The sequence below is a fragment of the Theropithecus gelada genome, chromosome X (genome assembly GCF_003255815.1).
Source record: "Theropithecus gelada isolate Dixy chromosome X, Tgel_1.0, whole genome shotgun sequence".
Lineage (NCBI taxonomy): Eukaryota > Metazoa > Chordata > Mammalia > Primates > Cercopithecidae > Theropithecus > Theropithecus gelada.
Genome location: NC_037689.1, coordinates 127,581,335 through 127,605,975, shown reverse-complemented (window position 1 = coordinate 127,605,975; position 24,641 = coordinate 127,581,335). Strand labels below are relative to the sequence as shown.

The window sequence follows — 24,641 nt, the reverse complement described above, 5'->3', positions numbered from 1 at the left end:
CCACTGCACTCCAGCCTGGGTAACAAAATGAGACCCTGTCTATAAATAAGTAAACAAATAAATTTTAAAAAATAAAAATCATCCTAAGGCCTCATGGTAAGAATAGAGCCTCTCACCTCAATTCAAGAGGCTACCCCAGCACTTTGTCTATTTCTCAGGGTCTGATCATACCCCTCCCCATCTCCTCTAACTAACTCACCAGCTGAGGGACATGAAAGGCTAGAAAAACAAAAAACAAGTAGTCTTCAACATGGGGTCATATGGCAGAGAAAAACAAGAACTTGTGATTCAGTGACCTCAAGCGGTAAACTGCTAACCCTTTCATAGGTGGAAGGCAGAGTGTCCTGATACTTCCTCTGATGTCCCAAACCAAACCGAATCAACTCTGGGTAAGCCCTACATTCTTTCCGACAGATGAGGAAAAACAAGTCTATTTTCCTTCAGCCAGCTTGGATATTGCTCTTTTCTTCAAAGGGACAAAGGTAAATCAGTCACATACCTGCCTGTAATTTGGCCAGAGGGGGAGGCCTTCCAGAGGCCTCTCAGGGAGTTTGGATGGTGTGGCGCTCCAAGCCCAAGCATAAGATAGAAAGAGTTCACTGTCTGGCCTCCTGTACTCAGGACAGCACCTGAAATCTAATAGGTGCTCACTAAATGGACGGATGAACGAATGAATAAAGGAGTGCCACTCCATCCTTCATGATCTCAGGAGAAATGCGCCTCACCTTAAGCCAATCCAATATAAGAAAATCTACATTTACAACCCAGATGAATTATCTATCTTCTGCTTTACAAAAGGACTCACTTCAGGATACGGGAACGTAGTGACATTTCTTTGTACTTAGAAAAGGATTTACTGCCGGGCGCAGTGGCTCATGCCTGTAATCCCAGCACTTTGGGAGGCCAAGGTGGGTGGATCACCTGAGGTCAGGAGTTCGAGACCAGCCTGACCAACACTGTGAAACCCCATCTCTACTGAAAAAACAAAGTTAGCCGTGCATGGTGGTGGGCGTCTGTAATCCCAGCTACTTGGGAGACTGAGGCAGGAGAATCGCTTGAACCCAGGAGGTGGAGGTTGCAGTGAGCCAAGATCACGCCATTGCACTCCAGCCTGGGCAACAAGATCGAGACTCCATCTCAAAAAACAAAAAAAAGAAAAGAAAAGAAAAGAAAAAAGAAAAAATGAAAGGATTTGATTCCCCCGACAACGTTTCCAGAACAGGGGCCTTTGCACACAGCCAGGGAAGTGCTATATGAGGCATAATCCTGACGCTAATGCTCACCTTTTCCTCCCACCAAAAATAGAGCCCTGTGCACCCTAAAGGGATTCTTCTTCATTTTCTGCCCAGTTGGACTCCACTAGGGGAGGATGAAGACAATTAATCGACAGAGGGTCTAGTCAAGCAAATGCTTGGGGACAAAAAGCCAAAAGCATTTTAAATACCTCGGCCAGATAGCAAAGTAAAAAAATTAAAATTAGGGCGAGCATGGTGGCTCACGCCTGTAATCCCAGCACTTTGGGAGGCTGAGGCGGGTATATCACGAGGGTCAAGAGATCAAGACCATCCTGGCCAACATGGTGAAACCCCATCTCTACTAAAAATACAACAAATTAGTTGGGCATGATGGTGGGTGCCTGTAATCCCAGCTAGTTGGGAGGCTGAGGCAGGACAATCAGTTGAACCTAGGAGGCGGAGGTTGCAGTGAGCCAAGATTGTGCCATTGCACTCCAGCCTGGTGACAGAGCAAGACTCCATCTCAGAAATAAATAAATACATACATACATACATCAGAAGTCCATGTAAATGTATCTAGGTGTAGGGGCTGAGGAGGTAGAACAGTGGAGGAAAAAGTTTCCCCAGCCTCCAGTCTCCATGCTCGGGTGCTCCCTGCAGCCACCCTACCAGCCTACCCAGTGGTTCCTGGAGATTTGGCAGGGAGGCACACAGACATGAAAAATGAGAGCCAAACACTCAGTCCAAGGCATCCAAACAGCCCGAGGTTGGCTGCACAACATTAGGAATATACTAAATGGGCCGGGAGCTGTAGCTCACGCCTGTAATCCCAGCACCTTGGGAGGTCAAGGCGGATGGATCACTTGAGGTCAGGAGTTGGAGACCAGCCTGGCCAATACAGTGAAACCTACCTCTACTAAAAATATAAAATTAGCCAGGCATGGTGGCGCACACCTATAGTCGTAGCTACTCAGGAGGCTGAGGCAGGAGAATCACTTGACCCTGGGAGGCAGAGGTTGCAGTGATCTGAGATCATACCACTGCACTCCAGCCAGGGTAACAGTGAGATTTGTCTCAGAAAAAAAAAAAAAAAAAAGTACTAAATCCCACTGAATTGTTCACTTTATTTTTTTTTTAATTAATTATTTTTTGAAACGGAGTCTCGCTCTGTCACCCAGGCTGGAGTGCAGTGGTGTGATCTCGGCTCATTGCAAACTCTACCTCCTGCGTTCAAGCAATTCTCCTGCCTCAGCCTCCCGAGTAGCTGGGATTACAGGCGTGCACCACCACGGTCCAGCTAACTTTTGTATTTTTAGTAGAGACGGGGTTTCACCATGTTGGTCAGGCTGGTCTCCAATTTCTGACCTCAAGTGATCCACCCGCCTTGGCCTCCCAAAGTGCTGGGATTACAGGCGTGAGCCACCACACCCGGCCTGAATTGTGCACTTTAAAATGATTATGCTAGGTAAATTTTACCTCAATTTTTAAAAAAGTCCCTGAGTGTTGTCCTCTCACACAACCTACAAACAGTCTTTGGGCCTAAGTGCCCCTGCTTCTTGAGAGCCTGCTGACTCCCACCAGTGCCTGCCTCCCTGGGGTGGTAGGCCAAGGTCCCAGGCTGCCTTTGCATGGAAAAGAGCTGGTGTACTTTATAGCAACCCATTGGCTCCTGATTCCCATTATTAAGCCAGTTCCATGCCCATAAATTGAGCAAAAGGTCTAAATGAAGATTGGGCGTGGTGGCTCACACTTGTAATCCCAGCACTTTGGGAGGCCAAGGCGGGAGGGAGGATGGCTTGAGCCCAGGAGTTCCAGACCAGCCTGGGCAACATAGCAACATCCCGTATCTCGACAAAAAGATAAAATACAAAATTAGTTGGGACTGGTGGCACACACCTGTGGTCCTAGCCACTTGGGAGGCTGAGGCAGGAGGATTGCTTGAGCCCAGGAGTTTGAAACTGCACTGAGCTATGATCGTGCCACTGCACTCCAGCCTGGGTGATACAGCGAGACCCTGTCTCTAGTAATTTTTAACAAATCTAAATAAAGGTGCTCAGCCAGGACAAGTTAGGAAGTGCTGGAGTCTCTAGCCTTGGCAACACAGCAAGACTCTGTCTCAAATATATATAGACACATATACATACAAACACACACACCCCCCACATATCTGAAATACTAGAGTTAAGGAAAGTCTCCTCTGGGGTTGGGCGCGGTGGCTCACGCCTATAATCCCAGCACTTTGGGAGGCCGAGGCGGGCAGATCACGAGGTCAGGAGATCGAGACCATCCTGGCTAACACGGTGAAACCTCGTCTCTATTAAAAATACAAAAAAATTAGCCGGTCGTGGTGGCGGGCGCCTGTAGTCCCAGGTACTTGGGAGGCTGAGGTAGGAAAATGGCGTGAACCCAGGAGGCGGAGGTTGCAGTGAGCTGAGATTGCATCACTGCACTCCAGCCTGGGCAACACAGGGAGACTCCATCTCAAAAAAAAAAAAAAAAAAAAAAAAAAAAAAGTCTTCTTTGAATTCTGCAACATAGACTGGCATTCAAGTTAGTTTCAGGAGGTGTCAAAAAGCTGGCTAGCAGAAGTTCAAGACCAGCCTGGCCAACACGGCAAAACCCTGTCTCTACTAAAAATTCAAAAATTAGCCAGTCATGGTGGCAAATGCCTGTAATCCCAGCTACTCAGGAGGCTGAGGAACGAGAATCGCTTAACCCAGGAGGTGGAGGTTGCAGTGAGCCAAGATCACGCCACTGCATTCCAGCCTGGGAGACAGAGCAAGACTCCATCTCCAAAAACAAAACAAAACCAAAAGATAGCTAGTAGTTGGGATGAGGAGACAGAAAGATAAGAGAAACATGTTTATTTCTCTCTCTCTCTCTCTTTTTTTTTTTTAGACACTGTCTCACTCTGTTGCCCAGGCTGGAGTGCAGTCACCATACCTGGCTAATTTTTTAATTTTTTTTTTTTTTTTTGCAGAGACAAGGTCTCTGTATGTTGCCCAGGCTGGTCTCAAACTCCTGGCCTCAAGCAATTCTCCCACCTCAGCCTCCCAAAGTGCTGGGACCACAGGCATAAGCCACTGCACCCAGCCTATTTCTCATTTTTTAACTACTTAAAATGGTCTCCACATTCCAACTCCTTTGGGGTTTTGGAGAAGGGATTGGGGAAGCAAAGAGTTCATCTGCTTACTAAGGTAGTCAGAGTGTTATTTAGATCTAGGAGCCCCGAGAGCCTCAGGACAGCAGTTTCTAGCCTAAGGAGGCCTCGGGACTAGACCAGTTTCTCAAAGACAGAGCTGTGTGTGGTGCCTTTGTCATATCAAGATGTCTGGATGCTTGCTGGTCTCAGATTTTCCTGGGAATCCAGTGGAGTGCAGATAGCACGTGTATGTGTCTAAGAGAGAGTGCATGTGTGCACAGCATGTGGGAGGGAGCCACCAATGGTGGCTTGCCCCGAGCCCTGCACCCCTAGGGATGGTTCAGCTAAGGGGAGCAAGTCACCACTGGCCCAGGACAAATGACTGAATGAACATTCCAAGGCTGCTCTGCCTCTCAAGGACAGGGGCTTGGGAACCCAGAGCTGGAGGGAGGGAAAACAGACAAGGCAGCCATCCTGTCCCCGGCCTGGGAGAGGCTAGTCAGGCTGTATAGGCCTGAGGCCTGTGCTCCAAGGTTTAGTCAGCTCAACTGAGACGTGGGTGGAGGCTGGCTGAGCAGGAGTCAAGATCTCCCACAACAGCCTCCCATTAGTCCCCCTCACCCCCTATCTAGTCCTCGCCTTCCATAAGAGCCTTTAGTTAGGTCCTCTGTTTCTTCCTCCATCATCAACTACTTAACCTTTGTCGGATAAACAAATGAGCCCCTGGTTGGGAGCCTGGAACCATATATCTGGGGGTGTAGTGGTTCGGGACTAACTAGGGCCAAAGCCTGGGTGAGAAGAGGGAGCAGCCTTGGGCCAATCCTTAGTCCTGTTGGCTCCTGGCCAGAGAGGGGTTCTAACCATAATACAAACACTGCAGCCTCCAAGGAGGTTCAGAGATAAACTCCCAGCTGCTCTGCAGCTCAGGCAGTCTGAAGAAGTCACTGTTAGAGCAAGGGCCAAACTGTGATGTCAATAAGAGGCGGGGTTCCTTTATTCAGAGGTCAAGTCTGAGGAGATTCCTACTGAGCATGCCCAAGCTAGTCTCCCCTCCTTCCCTCCTCCCCCTGCCCAACTCAGTAGAGCTATCTAACTGCAGACAAACAGCTGCTATCCACTAATGAGAAAATAAATGCATGTTGGCTTGTGGTCCTTGCCATGGGCCTCAACACCAGACACTTTCCAGAAGGGGCAGGTGAGGGAGGAAAAGAAAGGAATGGAAGAAAGGGGGACCCTGGGATGCAGAGGCAACACCACAGTTCCCACAGGCAAGGGCTGTAAAGAATGAAGCTTCGGGAAGCATCCCAGGGGTTCTACTTTGATCACAAGCAAGAAATTGCAAACACATAAGCAAAATGCTAAGTATCACTTCGTTGCAACTGACATCCCATTCAAAGCACAGGTCAACACATTCTGTCCCCCAGCTAGGTCTGCTAGTGGGGCTGCTGCCCTCACACAGAGGCCCACCCTAGATCCCTATCTACAAAATAGTTCCCTGTGGGCTCCCAGGGCCCTGAAGAGGATGCACACACTTGCAGTAAGGGGATAAGAGGAAGTGGCCTTTGGACTTTTTCAAGCAAACTGAGATTCTTGAGATCTTTGAAGGAAAGCAGGTGAAGAGTGCAGATGGCCCTCATGGGAGCTGTTCAAGGTGGAAGGAGATGAAGAGGATGTCCTCACAAGTTCAGGAATCAGAGGCTGGCCCCAAGGACAACAGTGTCAAGTCTGGACCACACTTACCACTGAGAAAGCGCTTCATGGTGTCGCTGCTGGCCAGCTTCATGGCTGTCTGACCCGAGTAGGTAGCCAGTGTGGGATCGGCCCCATAGGACAGTAGGAGCCAGATGGTCTCCAGGTTGTCGTTGACCACCGCGTCATGAACTGGCCTATGGAGGTGATACAGGATGAGGATAACAGGGCCCAAGTGGGAACTGGGGTGTCTAGACTTAAGGCTACCGCACCAGGGGAAAACACTGAGCTGACCCCAGGTAACCTTGGTGTAATATGGTTTAAGACTTAGGACACGGGAACCACCTGTAGCCTTACCACTCTCCACTACCATCTCCCCAATTCCTCCTCTCTCTGCACCCCCTTTTCCTCCCTGCCATTACTCTCTCTCTGGCGTTCCCCCGACATCTTGGGACAGTTCCCATGGCACAGTGGAGCTCTATTGGTAGTTGTGGAGTTCACTAGAGAATGGGTCCTTGACCTACAATAGAGTTCAGGCAGCTGCAGGGAGCCGGGCGCGGTGGCTCACGCCTGTCATCCCAGCACTTCGGGAGGCCAAAGCGGGGTGGATCACTTGAGGTCAAGAGTTTGAGACCAGCCTGGCCAAAATGGTGAAACCCCATTTCTATTAAAAATACAAAAATTAGCCAGGCGTCACGGCGGGCACCCATAGTCCCAGCTACTTGGAAGGCTGAGGCAGGAGAATCCCTTGAACCCGGGAGGCAGAGGTTGCAGTGAGCCAAGATTGTGCCACTGCATACCAGCCGGGGCAACAGAGTGAGACTCTATCTCAAAAAAAAAAAAAAAAAAAGGGGGTGGGGGGCAGCTGTAGAGGGATACGAACTGCAGGCCCTGGGTGACTCCCTGAGAGCAGAGAGGAGCAGAATGGTTCCACACGCCAGGCAGAATCCAAGTGGAGCCCCCTCCTGCATCTGCAGCTCCTGTCTCTAAGTTGCCCAGGAAGTAGGCTCTCTGGTAGAACAGAGGAGAATGGGTACAATTTCTCCAAGACACAGCAGGTATATTTTTCTTACAGTGTCTAGAGATCAAATTTTAAAAATCAAATCTAGATATTACCCTCAGGTCAACCTCCCAGTTCCTATTCTGTCTGAGACAGGTCCCCCACCAGGATGAGTTGAGGGAAGGCCGAGTGGTCTTCCTGGTGACAGCTGCACATGATGCGATGATCCCTAGACAACCGCAGCCTCCCCTTAGTAACTGATGTGGTCTGGCCATCTGGGAACTAACTCACTGGCTCCTGCCCTAAACTGGTTCCCTCTCGAGCCTATAGAAGTCTTTCCAAAACTCCTCCTGTCAAGGCCTCTCTGCAACTCGCAGTCTGGTGTGCTACGAAGGTTCAGGTTGAGGCAAGGTCTTTATTTTTTTACTTTTTATTTTTTATTTTTTTTGAGACGGAGTCTCACTCTGTCACCTAGGCTGGAGTGCAATGGTGTGGTCTCGGCTCACTGTAACCTCCGCCTCCTGGGTTCAAGCAATTCTCCTGCCTCAGCCTCCTGAGTAGCTGGGACTACAGGCGCGTGCCACCACACCCAACTAATTTTTGTATTTTTAGTAAAGATGGGATTTCACTATGTTGGCCAGGCTGGTCTTGAACTGCAGACCTCATGATCTGCCCGCCTTGGCCTCCCAAAGTGCTGGGATTACAGGCGTGAGCCACCATGCCCTGCCAGCAGCAGGCAAGGTCTTTTGAGAGAGAGGCTGAGCTGGGAGTGAGGGCAGGACTCGGGGGAGATGTAGCCCTCTTGCCTCGTGCCGTCCTGCGCACTGCAGTTCACGTTGGCCCCGTGCTCCAGCAGGATGTTCAAGATGTCGGTCCAACCCCGGGAACAAGCCTCATGCAGGGCTGTGTAGCCAGCATTGTCACGGTGATTCACGTCCTCACTGTCTTTCTGGAGGCAGTAGAGAACAACATCCTGTGGGGACAGGGACAACTCCATGAGCAAAGAGAGGGCTAATTCTTGAACTTATAGAACCCTGAGACTCAAAGCTCCCCAAATATCTGAGGAGTCTCAGAGCCTGCTCTTTATAGCAGGGACACACCTCAAAATCTTTCATTAACAACATCAGTCCTGAGCCGCTACTGCCAGCACCCCAGCTCTGGGCTGTTTCCTTGGCAGCAGAGAGACTTCTTTTTTTTTTTTTTTTTTTTTTTTCCGAGACAGAGTCTCACTCTGTTGCCCAGGTTGGAGTGCAGTGGTGCGATCTCCGCTCACTGCAGACTCTGCCTCCTGGGTTCGAGTGATTCTCCTGCCTCAGCCTCCCAAGTAGCTGGGACTACAGGCGCACACCACCATGCCTGGCTAATTTTTGTATTTTTAATAGAGACGGGGTTTTACTATGTTGGCCAGGCTGGTCTTGAGCTCCTGACCTCAGGTGATCCGCCCACCTTGGCCTCCCAAAGTGCTAGGATTACAGGCGTGGGCCACCGTGCCTGGCCTGGAAAGACATTTTTTTATGGCCAAGGACACTCATCTGGGTGGTAGTATTTGAGGTGAGGTCCTCAGAGAGGCTGACCTGCCCACCCAGAGCTCAAGCACTCAGATCTCGACTCCCTGAGCCTGGCAAGCCAGCCCCAGACCAGGGAAATGAGATGTGGTGGACAGCACAGTTTCTGGTGGCAATTCAAGAATAAGGAAGACAATTGTTTTAAGGACTATCCCTGGATGCGGGTCTCGGCAGGACCAGTGTTCAAGCCAGGACAGTCAGTTCTAGCCCTCCCCTCAAATCAGGGTAATCCAACAGGCTAGGTGCAGTGGCTCATGCCTGTAATCCCAGCACTTTGGGAGGCCGAGGCGGGCAGATCACCTGAGGTCAGGAGTTTGAGACCAGCCTAGCTAACATGGCGAAACCCCCTCTCTACTAAAAATACAAAAATTAGCCTGGTGTGATGGCAGGTGCCTGTAATCCCAACTACTCAGGAGGCTGAGGCAGGAGAATCCCTTGAACCCAGGAGGTGGAGGTTGCAGTGAGCCGAGATCGCGCCATTGCACACCAGCCTAGGTGACAGAGCAAGACTCCATCTCAGAAAAAAAAAAAAAAAAGGATAATCCAATACTGCCATTCATCCACACTTTAATGACTGCCTTCCTTGGGTTGAGATGATGAAAGGACTACAGGTGGGACCCCAGGGACTTGCAGCACCCTAGCTAGCATGGGCTGAAGCTGGGTGAACGAGGTGAGGAGGGGAGAGGCTGGCAGCATTAATGGCTGCCTGGCTTTCCAAACAACGGCCCCACAGCTACACCACTGCCAGTCCTCTCTGGGGCACTGGGGAGATGGGCTACTCCACCTTTCTGCCTGACAGCTCACAGGCTAGCTGGCTAGAGTGACTGTGTGTGCAGCCTGTGTCGGGGGTGCTGCTGCCTGTATATAGAAACTGTCAAGCCCCTTTACCTGGGAGAAAGCATAAGGCTTCCCACCCTCCTCACCAGTGCAGATGTTTGCCTTTTCCCCAAGGCCTAAGAGGGCTCCTTCCACCCTCCCTGACAGGCTGCCTTAGTGCTCCAGCCCTGTCCCATTGGCCCCTCCGATGGTTTCCTGTTTGCTGGTTTTGCCCAGGGTACAAGACAATTAAATTAACCTTGACGGCAAGGATTGGTCTTCATTTTTGTTTTAGGTCTCCCTTGGCAGCTATCCAGGCACCCACACTAGGTGCTTATGAAAGATGGGCTGCTTGCCAGTGAGACACTGTCACGTCAGCTCCCCAGGGCTGACCAGTCTGGCTGGGAGTGTGGCTGGTGTGAAACAAGTCAGGTATAGGGATGGAAAGCCTTAAAACCAAAGGCACACTCTGTAACTAACCCAGCAACTCCACTGCTAGGAGCAAACCCTGAGGAAATAATCCATATGGTAGGTAAAGATACACACTCAACAAAAAGTGGGGAACAATGGAAACATCCAAGGTGTAACTGAATTATGGTGAATGAGTCAGTCTTCCACCTACCCCAGCACTTGGGAATCAAAAGACCTTGGTTTGAATTCAGACTCATATACGTAGTAGTTGAGTGATCTTGGACATATCATTGAACACTGCAAAGCCTTGATTTTCTCACCTATAAAATGGGGATAATAAATCTACTCCCTCGGCTTACTGTGAAGATTAAATAATATAAAGTAATCAGGCTCTTAACGTGACAAAAGAAGTGCTCAATAAATGCCAGCTTCCTTTCTTGCCTTTTTTCTAATCTATAGGGAAGTAGTATAAGGTGGGGTTAGCTCAGCCTCGCCCCTCAAACATGATCCTGGCCCCTCTGAGAGGCAGAAATGAGGGGAAGCTGGAGGAGGAGATGAAGAGTGAGCAATAAATCACCCCTTGTTCCTTTCTGAGTTGGGAAACCACCATACAGAGAAATTCAAGACAACGTGGATATCCAAAAATTGCGTTCCTGGTCTAGGAATATACTGCATGATACCGTTTCAATTGCATTTATCCCAAATTGACATTCAAACAAGTTTGCATTCTCACACACTGAGATCCGAGTGATGAGGGGCAAGGCAGTCCCAGGGCAATCTGGGGTGTAGAGGGAGGCCAGCCTGGGTTCAAGCACCAGAAGAGCCCATGGAGAAAAGCTTCTTCATAGATGCTCAGACCAACGGCGCCCTGTGGTCGGTGGAGAATTCCCTTACCTTATAGCCAAGACGTGCCGCCCTCTGCAGGAGGGTCTCACCAGCATTTTTGTTCACTATGAGCCGACGTGCCTCTGGGGGGATCTGCCGGGCTGTAGGTGACTCCGAGGCCTCCTCTGAGCTGGCACTTCGGGACTTAGAGGGTGTACATGGTTCTGTGGGTTTCACTGGGGTGGGAGATTTGGGAGATCGTGTCTTCTGCTGGCTCCAGCGACCTTTGCCCTGGAAAGCAGAGATGCAGTCCTAGGTCAGGTCAGGCCAGGCAGCTTATCCATCCACCAGGGTCATCACTGCCTTCAGCGGCCAAGGCCATCTCACCTTATCTGTGTCCATGCTGTACTTTGCTTACACTACCCCAAATGGCCGAGACTACTGTCAGGTTTGAGGCCAGAGGCTGGGCCAGGCGCTAACCATGTGAAGTCTCTCCAGGATCAACACAGGTTCCCGTGAGTTTCTAGCCGGTGGGGAGATATGAAGAGGCTCAAATGCTCAACCCCATAAACCAAGGAATGCCACGGGAATTGTAAATCAGAGATTGAGGGGATATCCCAGCTTCTCTCAAGACTCTGCATGCCTTCTTTACCTGCCTCAATCACCATTTATTGAGGCTTTTACAAGTCCTGTCTGTAAATAGGCAGAAGCAAACTCTGAGAGTGAAGAGAAATGAGACAGCTATCTTTTTTTTGAGACCGAGTCTCACTTTGTCACTGAGGCTGGAGTGCAGTGGTGTGATCTCTGTTCACTGCAACCTCTGCCTCCCAGGTTCAAGGGATTCTCCTCCCTGAGCCTCCTGAGTAGCTGGGATTACAGGCATCTGCCACCACGCCCAGCTAATTTTTGCATTTTTAGTAGAGACGGGGTTTCGCCATATTGGCCAGGCTGGTCTCGAACTCCTGACTGCAAGTGATCCGCCTGCCTTGGCCTCCCAAAGTGCTGGGATTACAGGCATGAGCCACCATGCCAGGCCAGCTATCTTTGACTAGTCACAGCTGCTAAAGCTTCACACTTGTAGCAAAAAACCTTCCTTCCACATCCAGCCCTCACAGAATGTTCCCATCTTCCATCACACTGTGTCCCCATATCATACTCAGACCCCCCTGGGGTGGCAGAAAGATCTAACGCAGACCTGGGTTTGAACCTTGTCTCTGCCATCCCCTAGCTACAAGATCTGGGGCAAGGCCCTCCCTCTCCGAGCCCCATTTTCTTCCTTGCAGGGTCTCTGAGATAATGAACAGGGAACAGGGTAGGTGCTCACAAAACACTAGGAGAGGCTGGGAGTGGTGGCTCATGCCTGTAATCCCAGCAGTTTGGGAGGCTAAGGCAGGCAGATCAGTTGAGGGCAGGAGTTCAAGACCAGCCTGGTCAACACAGTGAAACTCAGTCTCTACTAAAAATACAAAAAATGAGCTGGGTGTGGTGGTGCACGCCTGTAGTCCCAGCTACTCGGGAGGCTGAAGCATGAGAATCGCTTCAGCCCGGGAGGGAGAGGTTGCAGTAAGCCAAGACTGCAGCACTGCACTCCAGCCTGGGTGACGGAGTAAGACTCTGTTTCAAAAAAAAGAAAGAAAAGAAAAGAAAGAAAAAAATGCCAGGCATGGTGGCTCACACCTGTAATTCCAGCAATTTGGGAGGTTGAAGCGGTTGGATAACCTGATGTCAGGAGTTCGAGTCTAGCCTGGCCAACATGGTGAAACCCCATCTCTACTAAAAGTACAAAAAATTAGTCGGGAGTGGTGGCAGGTACCTGTAATCCCAGCTATTCCGGAGACTAAGGCAGGAGAATTACTTGAACCTGGGAGGCGGAGGTTGCAGTGAGCCCAGATAGAGCCATTGCATTCCAGCCTGGGCAACAAGAGCGAAACTCCACCTCAAAAAATAATAATTAATAAATAAATAAAAGAGATTCTCAACCTGGAGTTGATGCTATAATTGGATGAAGCTTTGGGGGGCAGTGGGAGAGGTGGCATACTTTGCATGTGGGAGAGACAGGAATCACTGGGGAAGGCCAGAGGGTAGACTGTGGGAGTCAGCCGCTAAGATGGCCCCAATGATCCCCTGATCTTCATGCTCTTATGTACCCTCCTCCTACAGTAAGTAGGGCTGACCCGTGTAACCAACAGGAGACTGCAGAAATGACAGTAGGTGCCTTCTGAGGCTAGGGTCTAAAAGACACTGTGGTTTCTGCCTTGCTGTCTTTTGGATCACTCGCTGTGGGGAAAGCCAGCTGCCGTGTCCTGGGGACCCTTGAGCAGCCCGTTGGAGAGATCCATGGGGCAGGGAGAGGAGGCCTCCTGCCAACAACCAGCATCAATATGCCAGCCATTCGAGCAAGCTACCCCAGCAGTAGATCCTCCAGTCATGCCCTCAGAGGAATACTGCCCTGGCTGACACCTGACTGTAACCTCACGAGAGACCCCAAGCCAGGTCTAGCTAAGCCCCTGAATTCCTGACCCCAAGAAACTGTGTGAGATAACATATGCTTATTGTTGTGTAAAGCTGCTAAGTTGTGAGTCATTTGTTATACCCCAATAGATAACTAGTATTTCTGACTTATCCAAACCCCTCAGAACATCAAGGTCTCACTTCAATCCTCTGTCTTCTACCATATTCCACAACACTCTAGGCCCTCTTCCTCTGTGTAGCCAGAATACCAAGTCTGAACCACGTAATCTGATGCCTCACTTTCTTCTTTCCATCCAGTTTCATGCATAAGTCTCACCTCTCCTGCTAGATTTTAAGCTCCTTGGGGACAGGGTTCATATTGTCATCATTTTTCTGTTCCTTACAGCACTTAACTCAGGGCTGGACACATTATTATTATTATTTATTTATTTTTTGAGACAGAGTCTCGCTCTGTCACCCAGGCTGGAGTGTAATGGCACGATCTCGGCTCACTGCCTTCAAGCAATTCTCCTGCCTCAGCCTCCCAAGTAGCTGGGACTAAAGGCACCCACCACCACGCCCGGTTAATTTTTGTACTTTTAGTAGAGACAAGGTTTCACCATGTTGCCCAAGCTGCTCTCAAACTCCTGATCTCAAGTGATCCACCTGCTTCAGCCTCCCAAAGTGCTGGGATTACAGGCGTGAGCCACCATACCTGGCCACATTATTACAACAAATATTTGTTGACCTGTTTCAAGCCAGCTGTATACAGAGCCCTGGACGGCCAGAACAGTTGCCTAAAAAGATATTGAGTCAGGGAAGGAGCAGTAGAGAAGAGAAGATGAGGGCTCAGGGCATTTGTTTCCTCTGGTTAATCCCAAGACAGCGAGAAGCCATGATCAGTCCCCATCCTGAAAGGGCAGAGAGGTACAAGCCTTAGCAGGAAGGCACTAGCTATGAGGGTACAATGCTGCTTTATCTCCAGGAGGATAGAGTGTACAATGGCAGGACTGGAGGATGCTGGGTAAAGTACCAGGGTTTCGCTAAGCCAAGCCAGGAACCAAAGGGTGACTCTCCTTTCTGGGGGCCAAAGCTGCCAGAAAGCAGCAGCGAGGCAAGTTGCCTGGGAGGGGGAGGAGCAAGAACAAGTGGGGGGACCCCTCCCCCCCTCCTTACCCCTGGCTCTGAGCCCCTGTGGGAAGAAGCCCTTGGCCAATGCCCCGCTTTTAGTGTTGCAGGAGCCCTCCCCTACCCTTGCTTCCTGCTACAAAGCCCCATGCCATGGGGGCAACCGGAGCAGGTGGTGGTGGCTGGGAGAGAAAGGAAGGTGGGAGGGAGAAAGGAAGGTCATGGGGAGGGGCAAAAACCTCTCCAGGAGAACACTGCAGCAGACACACTGCCAGGCAGAATAACCAGACAGAAGCATGTGAGTGTGCTGCTGAATCTTGGGCGCTGGTTACCTTTGTGTGGGCTGGGGCCATCCATCTGAGTGTCTGGGGAGGAACGGGGGAAGGGGAGGGGAAGCAGGAGCCTGTGACGCCCACCTTTTCCCAGTGCTGCTTGTGGTGGCGGCATTTTCTGTCCAACTGCCCCCCTCCCCCAGTGTCTCCCGGATACAAACAGAAGCCACCCATTCAGAGCCTGAGAGACATATGGAACGAGCCAGGGCTCCAGAGGCAGACAGGCCTATTTCACATCCCAACTGCATCACTCAGGAAACCCAGTAACCTCACACCAGTCCCTTAACCTCCTTGAGCCTCAGTTTCCTCACTACAAAATGAGTATAATAAAGGTGCCTACCTCCCAAGTGCCACTGTGGGAATTAAGAGCGATAATGTGAATGAACTGCTTGGCACAGACCAGAGTTCCCTGCTCTTTCCCTGGGCCCCTGTCCTCCCACTCTGGGGGGTCAAGGGAATGAACGTTGCTACCCTGCCATGCCATGCTTCTATTCCCTCATTCTTGCTTCCGCCCGAAGCACAATGATGCACAGCAACCCTCGGAGAGTACTTTATGGTTATCAAAGCCTGTCACAGACATTGCTTCCTTTGTTCCCCCAAGCACCCTTGTGAGACAGAAAGGGCAAGAAGCAGCAGCTCCATTCTTCAAGATGAGGAAATAAGCTTGAGTCTTGTCTGAGCTGGAAAGAGGTTCTGGGAGGGGGAAGGGGAAAGGAGGGGAGACGAGCACCTGGGGCTCCCACCTCTTGCCAGTGCCATTCGGGGATCCCAGTAAGAATCATGACCACCAAAGCGCTAGGCGTGATGGCTCACGCCTGTAATTCCAGCACTTTGGGAGGCCAAGTCAGGTGGATCACTCGAGCTCAGGAGTTCGAGATCAGCCTGGCCAACATGGTGATTTTTTGCATTTTTGTACTAAAAATACAAAAAATAGCTGGGCGTGGTGGCGGGCGCCTGTAATCCCAGCTACTCACAAGGCTGGGGCACGAGAATCGCTTGAACCCGGGAGGCGGAGGTTGCAGTGAGCCGAGATCATGCCACTGCACTCCAACCTGGGCGACAGCGCATGACTCTCTCTCAAAAAAGAGTGAGAGAGAGAAAAAAAAAGAAGAATCACGACCACCAAAACAAGCTGAAGATGGGCTTTTGTTTTTGGCTGTCAATGACAAATACATATTATGAGTATACATTTGAACCTGGACCCTCACTTCTCTCAAATGTAAAGTTCACCCAGGTTGAGGACTGATTTTTTCTAAGGTTACAACATGCAACCTAACACCAATGGCATGAACATCAGACCCAAAAGAGATGTTGATTTGGGATGAGGGTTTTAGGAATGCTTGCCTGGCCATTGATTGGTAACTGCCCACTCACTGCCTCCTACGCTTCCCTGAGAAGCTAACGAACTGGGGAGCAGGGGAAGGGAGAAGTAGCTAGAATCTGGGCCCCAGTGGAATTCCTTCAGCCTCACCCTCAATCAACCTTTGTCTGGACCTTACAATCCTTCCTCCTACAAGTTGTTTTCTACCTTGATTGACTCAGAATGTCTCATGATTGGTTTCCAGTAAGTTAAACCCAGACAAAAGCTTCTTGATTGGATGTTAACAAGCTACTCAGGCTAACATCCTGCCATATTCTTTAATTCTTCCTTAACTCAAAGAAGATCTAAAGATTGTAGAGGAAAAGTCATCATGGGCCAGAACTTATAGTTAACTATAACTTTAGTTCCCATTCTTCAAATCCACCCCCAACCCTTCGAGAACTAGTTTGAGAATGCCTTACTAAATATGGGTTAATTTGATCCTCCCCATATCCCCCCATCCCTCCCTCCCTCCTGCCTCCTCTGCCCACCTCCCCCACACACACCTTATACAATACCCCTTGATGGCTACACACCTTTACCTCTTCTGAGACGGTTGCCATGTGCTTGGTCTTGCACTTTCGTTTTCCTGATGGCTTTTCTGAATTTTCAAGGCAGGCTGGCTCCTCCAGGTTATTTGGGAGGAAACCATTTGGTGAATCCGAGATCCCCTGGGCTTTGTTGGGCAAGAGAAGGTTCCTGTTCCTGAGGCGGTGCTCCAAACTTTGGGAGGAGGAAGTCTTCTGCTTACGGGCCTTTAAATCTGAAGGCAAGAAACAGGAAAAGAACGGACGTCAAAGAAATGGAACACAGAAAAGCAATGCCTTCCTCTAAGATGAATCAGAGGACTTTGGGGATTAGAACTGCAGTGCAAAGTTGTATAACTATCAGCTATCGATATCCAGTGCAGTGCTGACTATTCCACTAAATGCCTCTTGAATGAACATACCATACCTCAACATCGAAGTCCCTCCTCTACAAGCAGGAGACAGCTCCCAGCCCTGCCAGCAGGGGGCGGCCCATCTGGCTAGCCCTAAGATGAGGGTAATTTTAACAGGATTTTACCCAGAGCAAATCAGAATTTCTTTTCACTTTTTTCCCCATTCCCTTTGTCTCTTTCTCCAGTCCCATATGAAAGCAAATCTGGCGGTCCTGCTGACATTAAGTATCAAGTACATGGGGAACAGGGAGGAAAAGGTAGAAGGCTGCCTTCATGGCCTCAGCTCTACTCACCTGACTGTCCCATTTGTCACTCTCCGAGGACACAAAAATCAAAGCTACAGGAACTCCCTGAAACTAGAAGGTACCATGAGCCTACTTAGCTGGCAGTCAAGGGCAGAAACCTGCTGCCCTTTCTGGGTGAAAATCAAGTCACTGGTGTCACTAGAACACACCAGCAACATCTCTAATTTAGCCACAGCTTGCTGAACAAAGCACATTCTAATTTCAAAAAGGCCTGTTGGGAACTCCATTATCAAGAGCTTCATCCCACAGGGTCCGTCCTAACCCTGTGTGTAGGGGCGACTGATTGTGTGTTTAGCCTCGTCTCTCAAGATTAGTGCTGCTTGGCTTGGCCATCAATTGTGTGATTGGCTGGGCTCAAGTCCTAATTGCTCTGAGCCGCAGTTGCCATATCTGTAAAATGGGGAGAATATAATCTACATCACAAGAGTGGTATGAGAATGAAATAAGGTAATACATGCAAAATCCCTTTCAAAAAGTGTTATAACAAGTAAGGCATCATTATTCTGTTATTTAAGCACAAGCTCTTGAGGTGGACCCATGCCCGTGTGTTTTCCTCCCCACGAAATGAACACCATGCCTAGCAATTAGTGAAATGAAGGGACTGAGATTGAAGAGTTCTCAACTCACCTCCCCCAACCCTGACATGGGCTCTCACATGTGACATTGCCAAAGGCAGATCCAGATGTGGGAGCCATCATTCCAGCATGAGGAGTTGGCTGCAGCTTATGCACAGTTCCTGGAAGGCCAGCTGTCATGCCACCCCTTTCTCCCAACTAGCCTCAGCCCACTAGTGGGGCCCCATAGCCTGTCCAGGAATTGCAGTACTACACGGTCTCTAATAGCACTTCCAATCAGAATGTTCTAAACTCGGGCTTTTGATGCAACACATTTGGGCTGAGACAAAAGAGGAAGGAACAGAACCATGCCTTGTGAGGACTCCAGGAAACATGAAGAAGTCGTATTACAGTGTTCAATGCTACAGGCAAAGAAACAGCCCACCTTGTTTATCCAGGGCAGGGCAGGCTCAGGTGTTTATTCAATTACAGAGAAGTGAAGGCTTTATAAGTAGCCTACAAAGGACCAGACAGCGGAGGTGGCAGGTGTGTGAGTGGAAGTAGCTCTGCCTACCTGCTCCGCGGGTCAAGATGGGACATAACCAAAACCAGGATGAAAAGAAAGTCAGGAGGCTCAGACAGAAGTGTAACCTGCCTCATTTTGGCCTTTGCCAAATTCCTGCACGAAGATGCCATCATCAGATCTGGAGGAAAGTGACCAGACCACGTGCCAAATCCAGCTGCCTCAATGCAAAACCCTTAGACACATCCATGGAGGAAGAATGACCTACGTTCCAACAACTGAAGCTCCCCCCAAATCAAGTAGGATGCCTTGATTGGTGGTGTTCTCTGCATTACTGGAGGTGTGTTCATGAAAAGGCTGGCTGGCTACCTGTCAAGAATGCTGTGGAGATCTCTATCTCTGCATTGGGTGGCAAACTGGACCAGGCAACCTTGAAGGTCCTTCTGGTTCCAAGCGCCAATACGTTCCACAGGAAGCTTCCATGCTAGAAAACCAGGTGCCATTAGAGAAGATTAGGTGATACACAAAAGCTCCTCTTCATCCTAACACAAGTGGCTGAGGCCAACAGCTTGACAACTTATTCCTGATCAATCTATTATTGCTCTAGCAGAAGAAAGAGAAAATTGTTCCCACTCTGTCACATAGTTGATGAAAATTAGCTCAATTACTCTCTTGAACGTAGAGATGGGTATCATATATATCTCCACTTAAACAGAGCCGGAAATGAGGTTAAGCCGTCTTTGCATTATAGCAAACCTGGAATCTACTACCCACTCAATATGAGGTTATTCAGTTTTAGCTAAAAAGGAGACAGCGGATGTTTACTGGCAGCTCAGGATGAATACATTATAGGAGGCAATCAATTGCTGCTTCCAGGGTAGAGGTCAGAGAACAAGAGTGAGAGACAGAGGTGTTCTTATAAAACCCAGAGATGTGCTTTTTGCTTATTTAGAAATCCACTATAGGAATGGGCCTGAACAGTACTCAGTGGAACATACTGATACTAGCGTCTTGTGACAGTCTGTGCCTCCAGGATGGTATATCACAGCATTTGATGTGATCAGAGAAAGCCTGGTTTTCTCTTTGGGCTGCCTGCCTTCTTAACTCAGGTCCAACAAAAATGATGCCACTTTGGGTCACCTCAAAGCTTCACTCCGTCTCTGAATAATCACTGTGGCTTTAACGGATAAAGCAATGCTGTGCCCGTTTCTACTTGAAGTTCTTCTGTTGGTTTGAAGAACCCACTGTACTTCTTTTTAGCTTAGAGGCTGCAAGTATCCCAGGAAAGGCAGCCGATGCCCTCTGTCTTCTTGAACCCAAGATTCTAGGAGAGAGAACCCGTCCTCCCAAAAGACTCGACTCCCTCAAGCCAACCAGAGAACTCCCTGGTATCCAGTTGTCCCATGCCAAGGATGTCACCGCGGCCTTGCCCACAGGTTCAGACTTCTATAAGAAACTGGAGGGCTTGGGCCTTCATGTCCTCTGCTCACCTGCAGGCCAATCCGAACTCATTCAGTGTCAACCCAAAGCCAAAGGCTGGGAGCTGGAGTTGAGTGACCCCCTCTGGCAGCTGGAGATCATAGCACCAGGTTTCTCTGGGTCCCGAAGCCTTTGGCTGGCGTAGAGATGCCCGAGGGTTCCCAGAAGCCAAACAGGCTGCGGCGACAGCAGAGCCCTGGCCAGCCTTACCTGCTCTCCCTTTCCGCCGCTGCTCATCTTCTTGCTCCGTCAGGTACTCCCCAGTCTGATATTTTCGGCTCTTCTGCCGTCTTCGTTTCTTCCTCTTCAGCAGGCCCTCCTCCTCCTCTTCCTCCTCCTCCTCATTGGTGTCCCACATTTGCCGGGCAGCCTCTGTCCTCCAGGGCATTTCTCGGGCTCGCCACAGGTGCCTTCGACCCTGGCTCAGCAGAGACTTGTCCTGGGCATGGTGGCTGCGATACTGGGTGTCCCGTTGGGTCTTTCTCACCTTTCGACGCTTAGCTGGGGTGGGGGTTACCTCTTCTTCTTCTTCTGTGGGGAAGACTTCCTGGCTTCCCATGTCACTGTCTGCCATGCCAGCAAAGGAGCTACAGATGCTTCCTGTGGACGGGATGTACAGAGGATGGTCAGGTACTTCTTCAAAGGACAAAGCATGGTGTCGAAGTGAATGCCCTGGACTAGGAGTTTGAAGGTCTGGGTTCAAGTTCAGGCTCTGCCAGTAATAAGCTGTACCCTTCGGGAAAGTTCCTTCAGTGCAGTCTCCTCATCTATAAAATGGGGATACTGTTCTCCCCTTACTGACCTCACAGGGCTGTTTTGAGGCTCAAATAAGATCTTTCACGCATATGTGCTTTACAGAGTCCAATATACCAGACAACATCAAGTATTAAAAACATACACCCTTACTCATCCACGTTACAGTGTTACCTGAATTCACACCCAAAACGCTTGCTTAGCTCTTATAAGGTGCCAAGTATTTTGTGAAGGGCAGGAGAGGGCCACGGGTCCCTGGGAAATCAGGGGCTAGGAGAGGGCAATTGGGGTCTCAGACAGGGCAAGGGAGGACATACTCCTTTTGTGGCACCGCCAATCTTGGGGACAGAGCCACCCAGGCCAAGCAGAATCATCACAAGAGAAAAGTCTCAAGAAAAGCAAAGCAAGAAGGAGTCCCTTTCCTGTGATCTGTGAGAGTCTGGTTGGGTCACGCCCAAATGCACCCAGGCACGCCCACTTCCCTTAAATTGACCCCACCTCCTCCTGACTTGCCAAGAGTTCAGGGGTGGAGCTTCCTCCCAGGCGCCTCCCTCCACCGGGTTGTAGCTGTTCCTCACTGCTGGGCAAGTGCTTCCCCCTCCTCCCCCACCACCCCAGGATGGATGATACCTTTCCTGCCTTCCTCAGCCACCTTGCCAAGAGGACATTTTCTCTGTCCACTCTTCCCTTCAACTCTGCTAACAACAAAAGTACATCCTAAATTGGCCTGGTTTCACACTACAGGAGATTTGACACCTTCCTCCTCGGAAGCAGCTGTGAGATACCACCATCTTTCTCCCAAGGCCCAGCTATTAACTCAACAGTCCCCAGACCCAAGCAAGGTCAGCAGAAGAAAGAAATGGTTCGAGGCAAATAGAGTAAGTAGCCCTTGACCAAAGCTTCAAGTTAGTCAGACTGCTAAAAGACAGCAAATAACAGCATACTTTCCGTTATATAGGCCAGGCAAAACAAAGTGCTCTGGTTAATCTAATATTCTGGTTAATACAGAATCATCATAGAGATCACAAAGGAATCACCAATTTCCAAAGAATCAAATACGGTACAATGTGTTTAACACTAAAATGGAACTGGCTGTAATGTAGTCGCTCTTTGATAATTCAGAGGACACTTCAGGATTTTGCAAGGCCTCCAGGCCATCATTATAAGCCCCAATTACCACCTCACTTGCCATGTGCTAAGGTGCTAGTTAATAGAATGTCAGATAACTGAGTTTACACTATACCTTGCTTCCCCATTCTATCCAATTCGCATGGAAATTGGGTGAATGGGGCAACCATCTCCAGCCCTGGATACCAGTGTGGAGGCTAGCAGAAGGTAGTGGTGGCTAGAAAGGGCTAGCTTCTTTTAGTCCCTGGAGGTTGACCAATACAAATTCAGGGAGCCAAATGTGATTCTGCCAGCCCTGACGATTCAATGACTTTTCCAATTTTGAGGATGCCTGTCACACAGGGCAATAAGACCAAGGTCAAAAGTTAAAAGTCTGTGCCTGAGATTGGCCCCAGTAATGACAAGGTGCCAAAGCTTGGAGTTGAACAGGCTTTCCTGAGTGGCACAGGCCTTACCTCTTTCCACCATCAGCTCCCAACAAGAGATGCCAAATCCCTGCTCTGAAAAGTTGAACAAATAGTCCTCAAACAGTGGGCAATATTTGAGGACTCTTTGTCCCCTGCCCCCACCCAGGGCTCTCTTATCTCTGCAAGGAGCTGGGCATTGTGGCACAGCGAATCAAATTCCCAACTCGACACCTGGGCCCATGGTAAAACTGCTCAACCAGATTTCGATCTCTCTTTTCATAGAGGATGCCTAGAGGGGCCATCACCTTAGTCTCACTCACCAGACTGACTGCGCGTGCGGGTGCTCAGAACCACAGGAATAAAGTCACGGAAACTGCTCTTTGCTTTCTTTTCCAAGGAACCTGGAGTGATGTGTGGTTTGGGGACAGAAGGCAGCAATGTTACAATCAAAGCCTAAAGACCAGAAAGCCCACCTATAAGGCTCAGGGCGGGGAGACTGAGAAAGAGTTTGTGTTTACCCTGTGGTTACTCTGGGTTACATTTATTTGGTCCCCTTACATGACCATCACATATGTGTCTCTCGTAGACAATGCATGGTTCCAGGTGGTTTTTAAAAACTGGGAGTTTGGTCACTTTTGCTGATATCAGAAAAGGCAGTGCACAGTATCAACTGGATGGTGTGCCAGAAAGTAGGAAAGTAGGAGGCCTCACTGCCCTTAGGACTCTGAGGTTGCTGCACCTCAACAAAGTTCTGCTGGGCATGGTGGCTCATGCCTGTAATCCCAGCACTTTGGGAGGCCGAGATGGGTGGATCACCTGAGGTCAGGAGATTGAGACCAGCATGACCAACATGGTGAAACCCTGCCTCTACTAAAAATACAAAAATTCGCCGGGCATGGTGGTGCTCACCTACATGTAGTCCCAGATACTCGGGAGGCTGAGGAAGGAGAATCACTTGAACCCGGGATGCAGAGTTTGCAGTGAGCTGAGATTTCGCCACTGCACTCCAGCCTGGGTGACAGAGTGAGACTCCATCTCAAAAAAAAAAAAAAAAAAGTTCTACCTGAGCTGGAGCAGGTCACAGAGGAGGGCAACCTCAGTGAATCTTGGAGGATTGAGTGAGGCGGGAAGATGGGAACAAGGAGCCAGTGAACAGAGAAAAACGGCTAAGAACAGATCAGGCCGGACGCGGTGGCTGACGCCTGTAATCCCAACACTTTGGGAGGCTGAGGCAGGGAGATAGCTTGAGCCCAGGAGTTCAAGACCAGCCTGGGAAACATGGTGAAACCCCATCTCTTCAAAAACTACAAACATCAGCCAGATGTTTGTGAGTAGCTAGTACATGCCTGTGGTCCCAGCTACTCAGGAGGCTGAGGTCGGAAGATCACTTGAGCTCAGGAGGTTGAGGCTGCAGTGAGCCGAGATTGTGCCACTGAACTCCCTCTAGCCTGGGAAACAAAGCGAGACTCTGTCTCAAAACAAAAAATCAAAACAAAACCAAAAAAATAGACCAGAAGAGGCAGGTCATAGTCATGTCAGATGGGCAAGACCATGCACCTGGACTCCTATGCTCAGGATTGCTGGGGATTCTCTCCCTGATAAGGGTGCCCAGAAACTATTAGTGGCAAAACGGACAGGTTAGGGACACATACCAGCCCCTTCATCCCAAACATTCTGTGTGTCCCTAAGTGACAATAAACGTTTAAGATTTCTCTAAACTCTCCTAGCTAACTAGCTAACTATTGGTTTTTATCTTTTCAGAATGGCAGTTTTCCAGTATACCCAAAGACAGCATAATGAACCCCCATTCTGTGGTTTTTGTCTAAATTCTCCTTAAACTTGTTTCTTTGAGCCTAGACCCATCGCGGGGAAATGGGTCGGCTACTGTGTTGTGGGCCTGGTGTTTGTGTCTGAAAACCACTTCCTTCAGCCTTATTCTAGCGCCCAGGGGGAGCAGAAGGGGCCCCTGATCCTTGCTCGCTCACCTTAGACTTCAGAGGGGTCAATCATATCTTCTTTCCACACTGAAGAAGTCTCACTTTTCCAGAGTGAAGGAGTCAGCGCCTGAGCCCCTCTGCCCTCACCACCGTGCCCCGGGGATCCCTCTGCAGGCCAGCCCAGAGGGCCAGGGCCTCGGGGCCTACCTTCCTCGTGGCCGTCGGCTCGTTTTCCTGGAGACTGGGACTCCGGCTTTGTCGGCTTCCGGTGCTTGTGCTTTCCCCTGACTCCATTGTGCTCTTTTCCTGAATCTGAAGCCCCCCTGGGGCTTTTCTTGGTGGATTCCTGGGGGTCACTGGGCAGCTTCCGGCACTGTGGAGAGGTAGAGGGTCAGGTCTGAGATCAGTTTCGCTTCTTAAGAAAGCTCTCCCAGGATTGAGCTGGGTGTCCTGTTTCTGACCTGGAGGCATGAGCTGCCCAGAGTGGGGGACCAGGGGCAAGGGGCCGTGCGCTGCCTTCCACAGTGGGCGACAGGGGTTCTTTTGGACTGAGTCCAGGGCCCCAGCTAATCCCCGTAGGCGTCCACACCCCATCACTTTAAAGAGGTCTACAGAGTCTGCGTTCACAAGCCAGTGAATAAACACCCAAAGTCATTTTAAA

General features: G+C 49.9%; 1 protein-coding gene across 1 annotated transcript in view; it reads right to left on the bottom strand.

Annotated features, from left to right (window-relative positions):
* The window catches only part of BCORL1 (BCL6 corepressor like 1), a 76,583-nt gene that overhangs the window by 12,543 nt on the left and 39,399 nt on the right, over window positions 1-24,641 (bottom strand). Inside the window, exons 6-12 of the mRNA XM_025373586.1 lie at window positions 24,188-24,353; window positions 22,364-22,444; window positions 19,966-20,355; window positions 16,491-16,717; window positions 10,753-10,974; window positions 7,873-8,039; window positions 6,118-6,263 (exon numbers count right to left, since the gene is read on the bottom strand). Of these exons, the coding sequence (XP_025229371.1) occupies window positions 6,118-6,263; window positions 7,873-8,039; window positions 10,753-10,974; window positions 16,491-16,717; window positions 19,966-20,355; window positions 22,364-22,444; window positions 24,188-24,353 (1,399 nt within the window). The remainder of the gene's footprint in view (window positions 1-6,117; window positions 6,264-7,872; window positions 8,040-10,752; window positions 10,975-16,490; window positions 16,718-19,965; window positions 20,356-22,363; window positions 22,445-24,187; window positions 24,354-24,641) is intronic.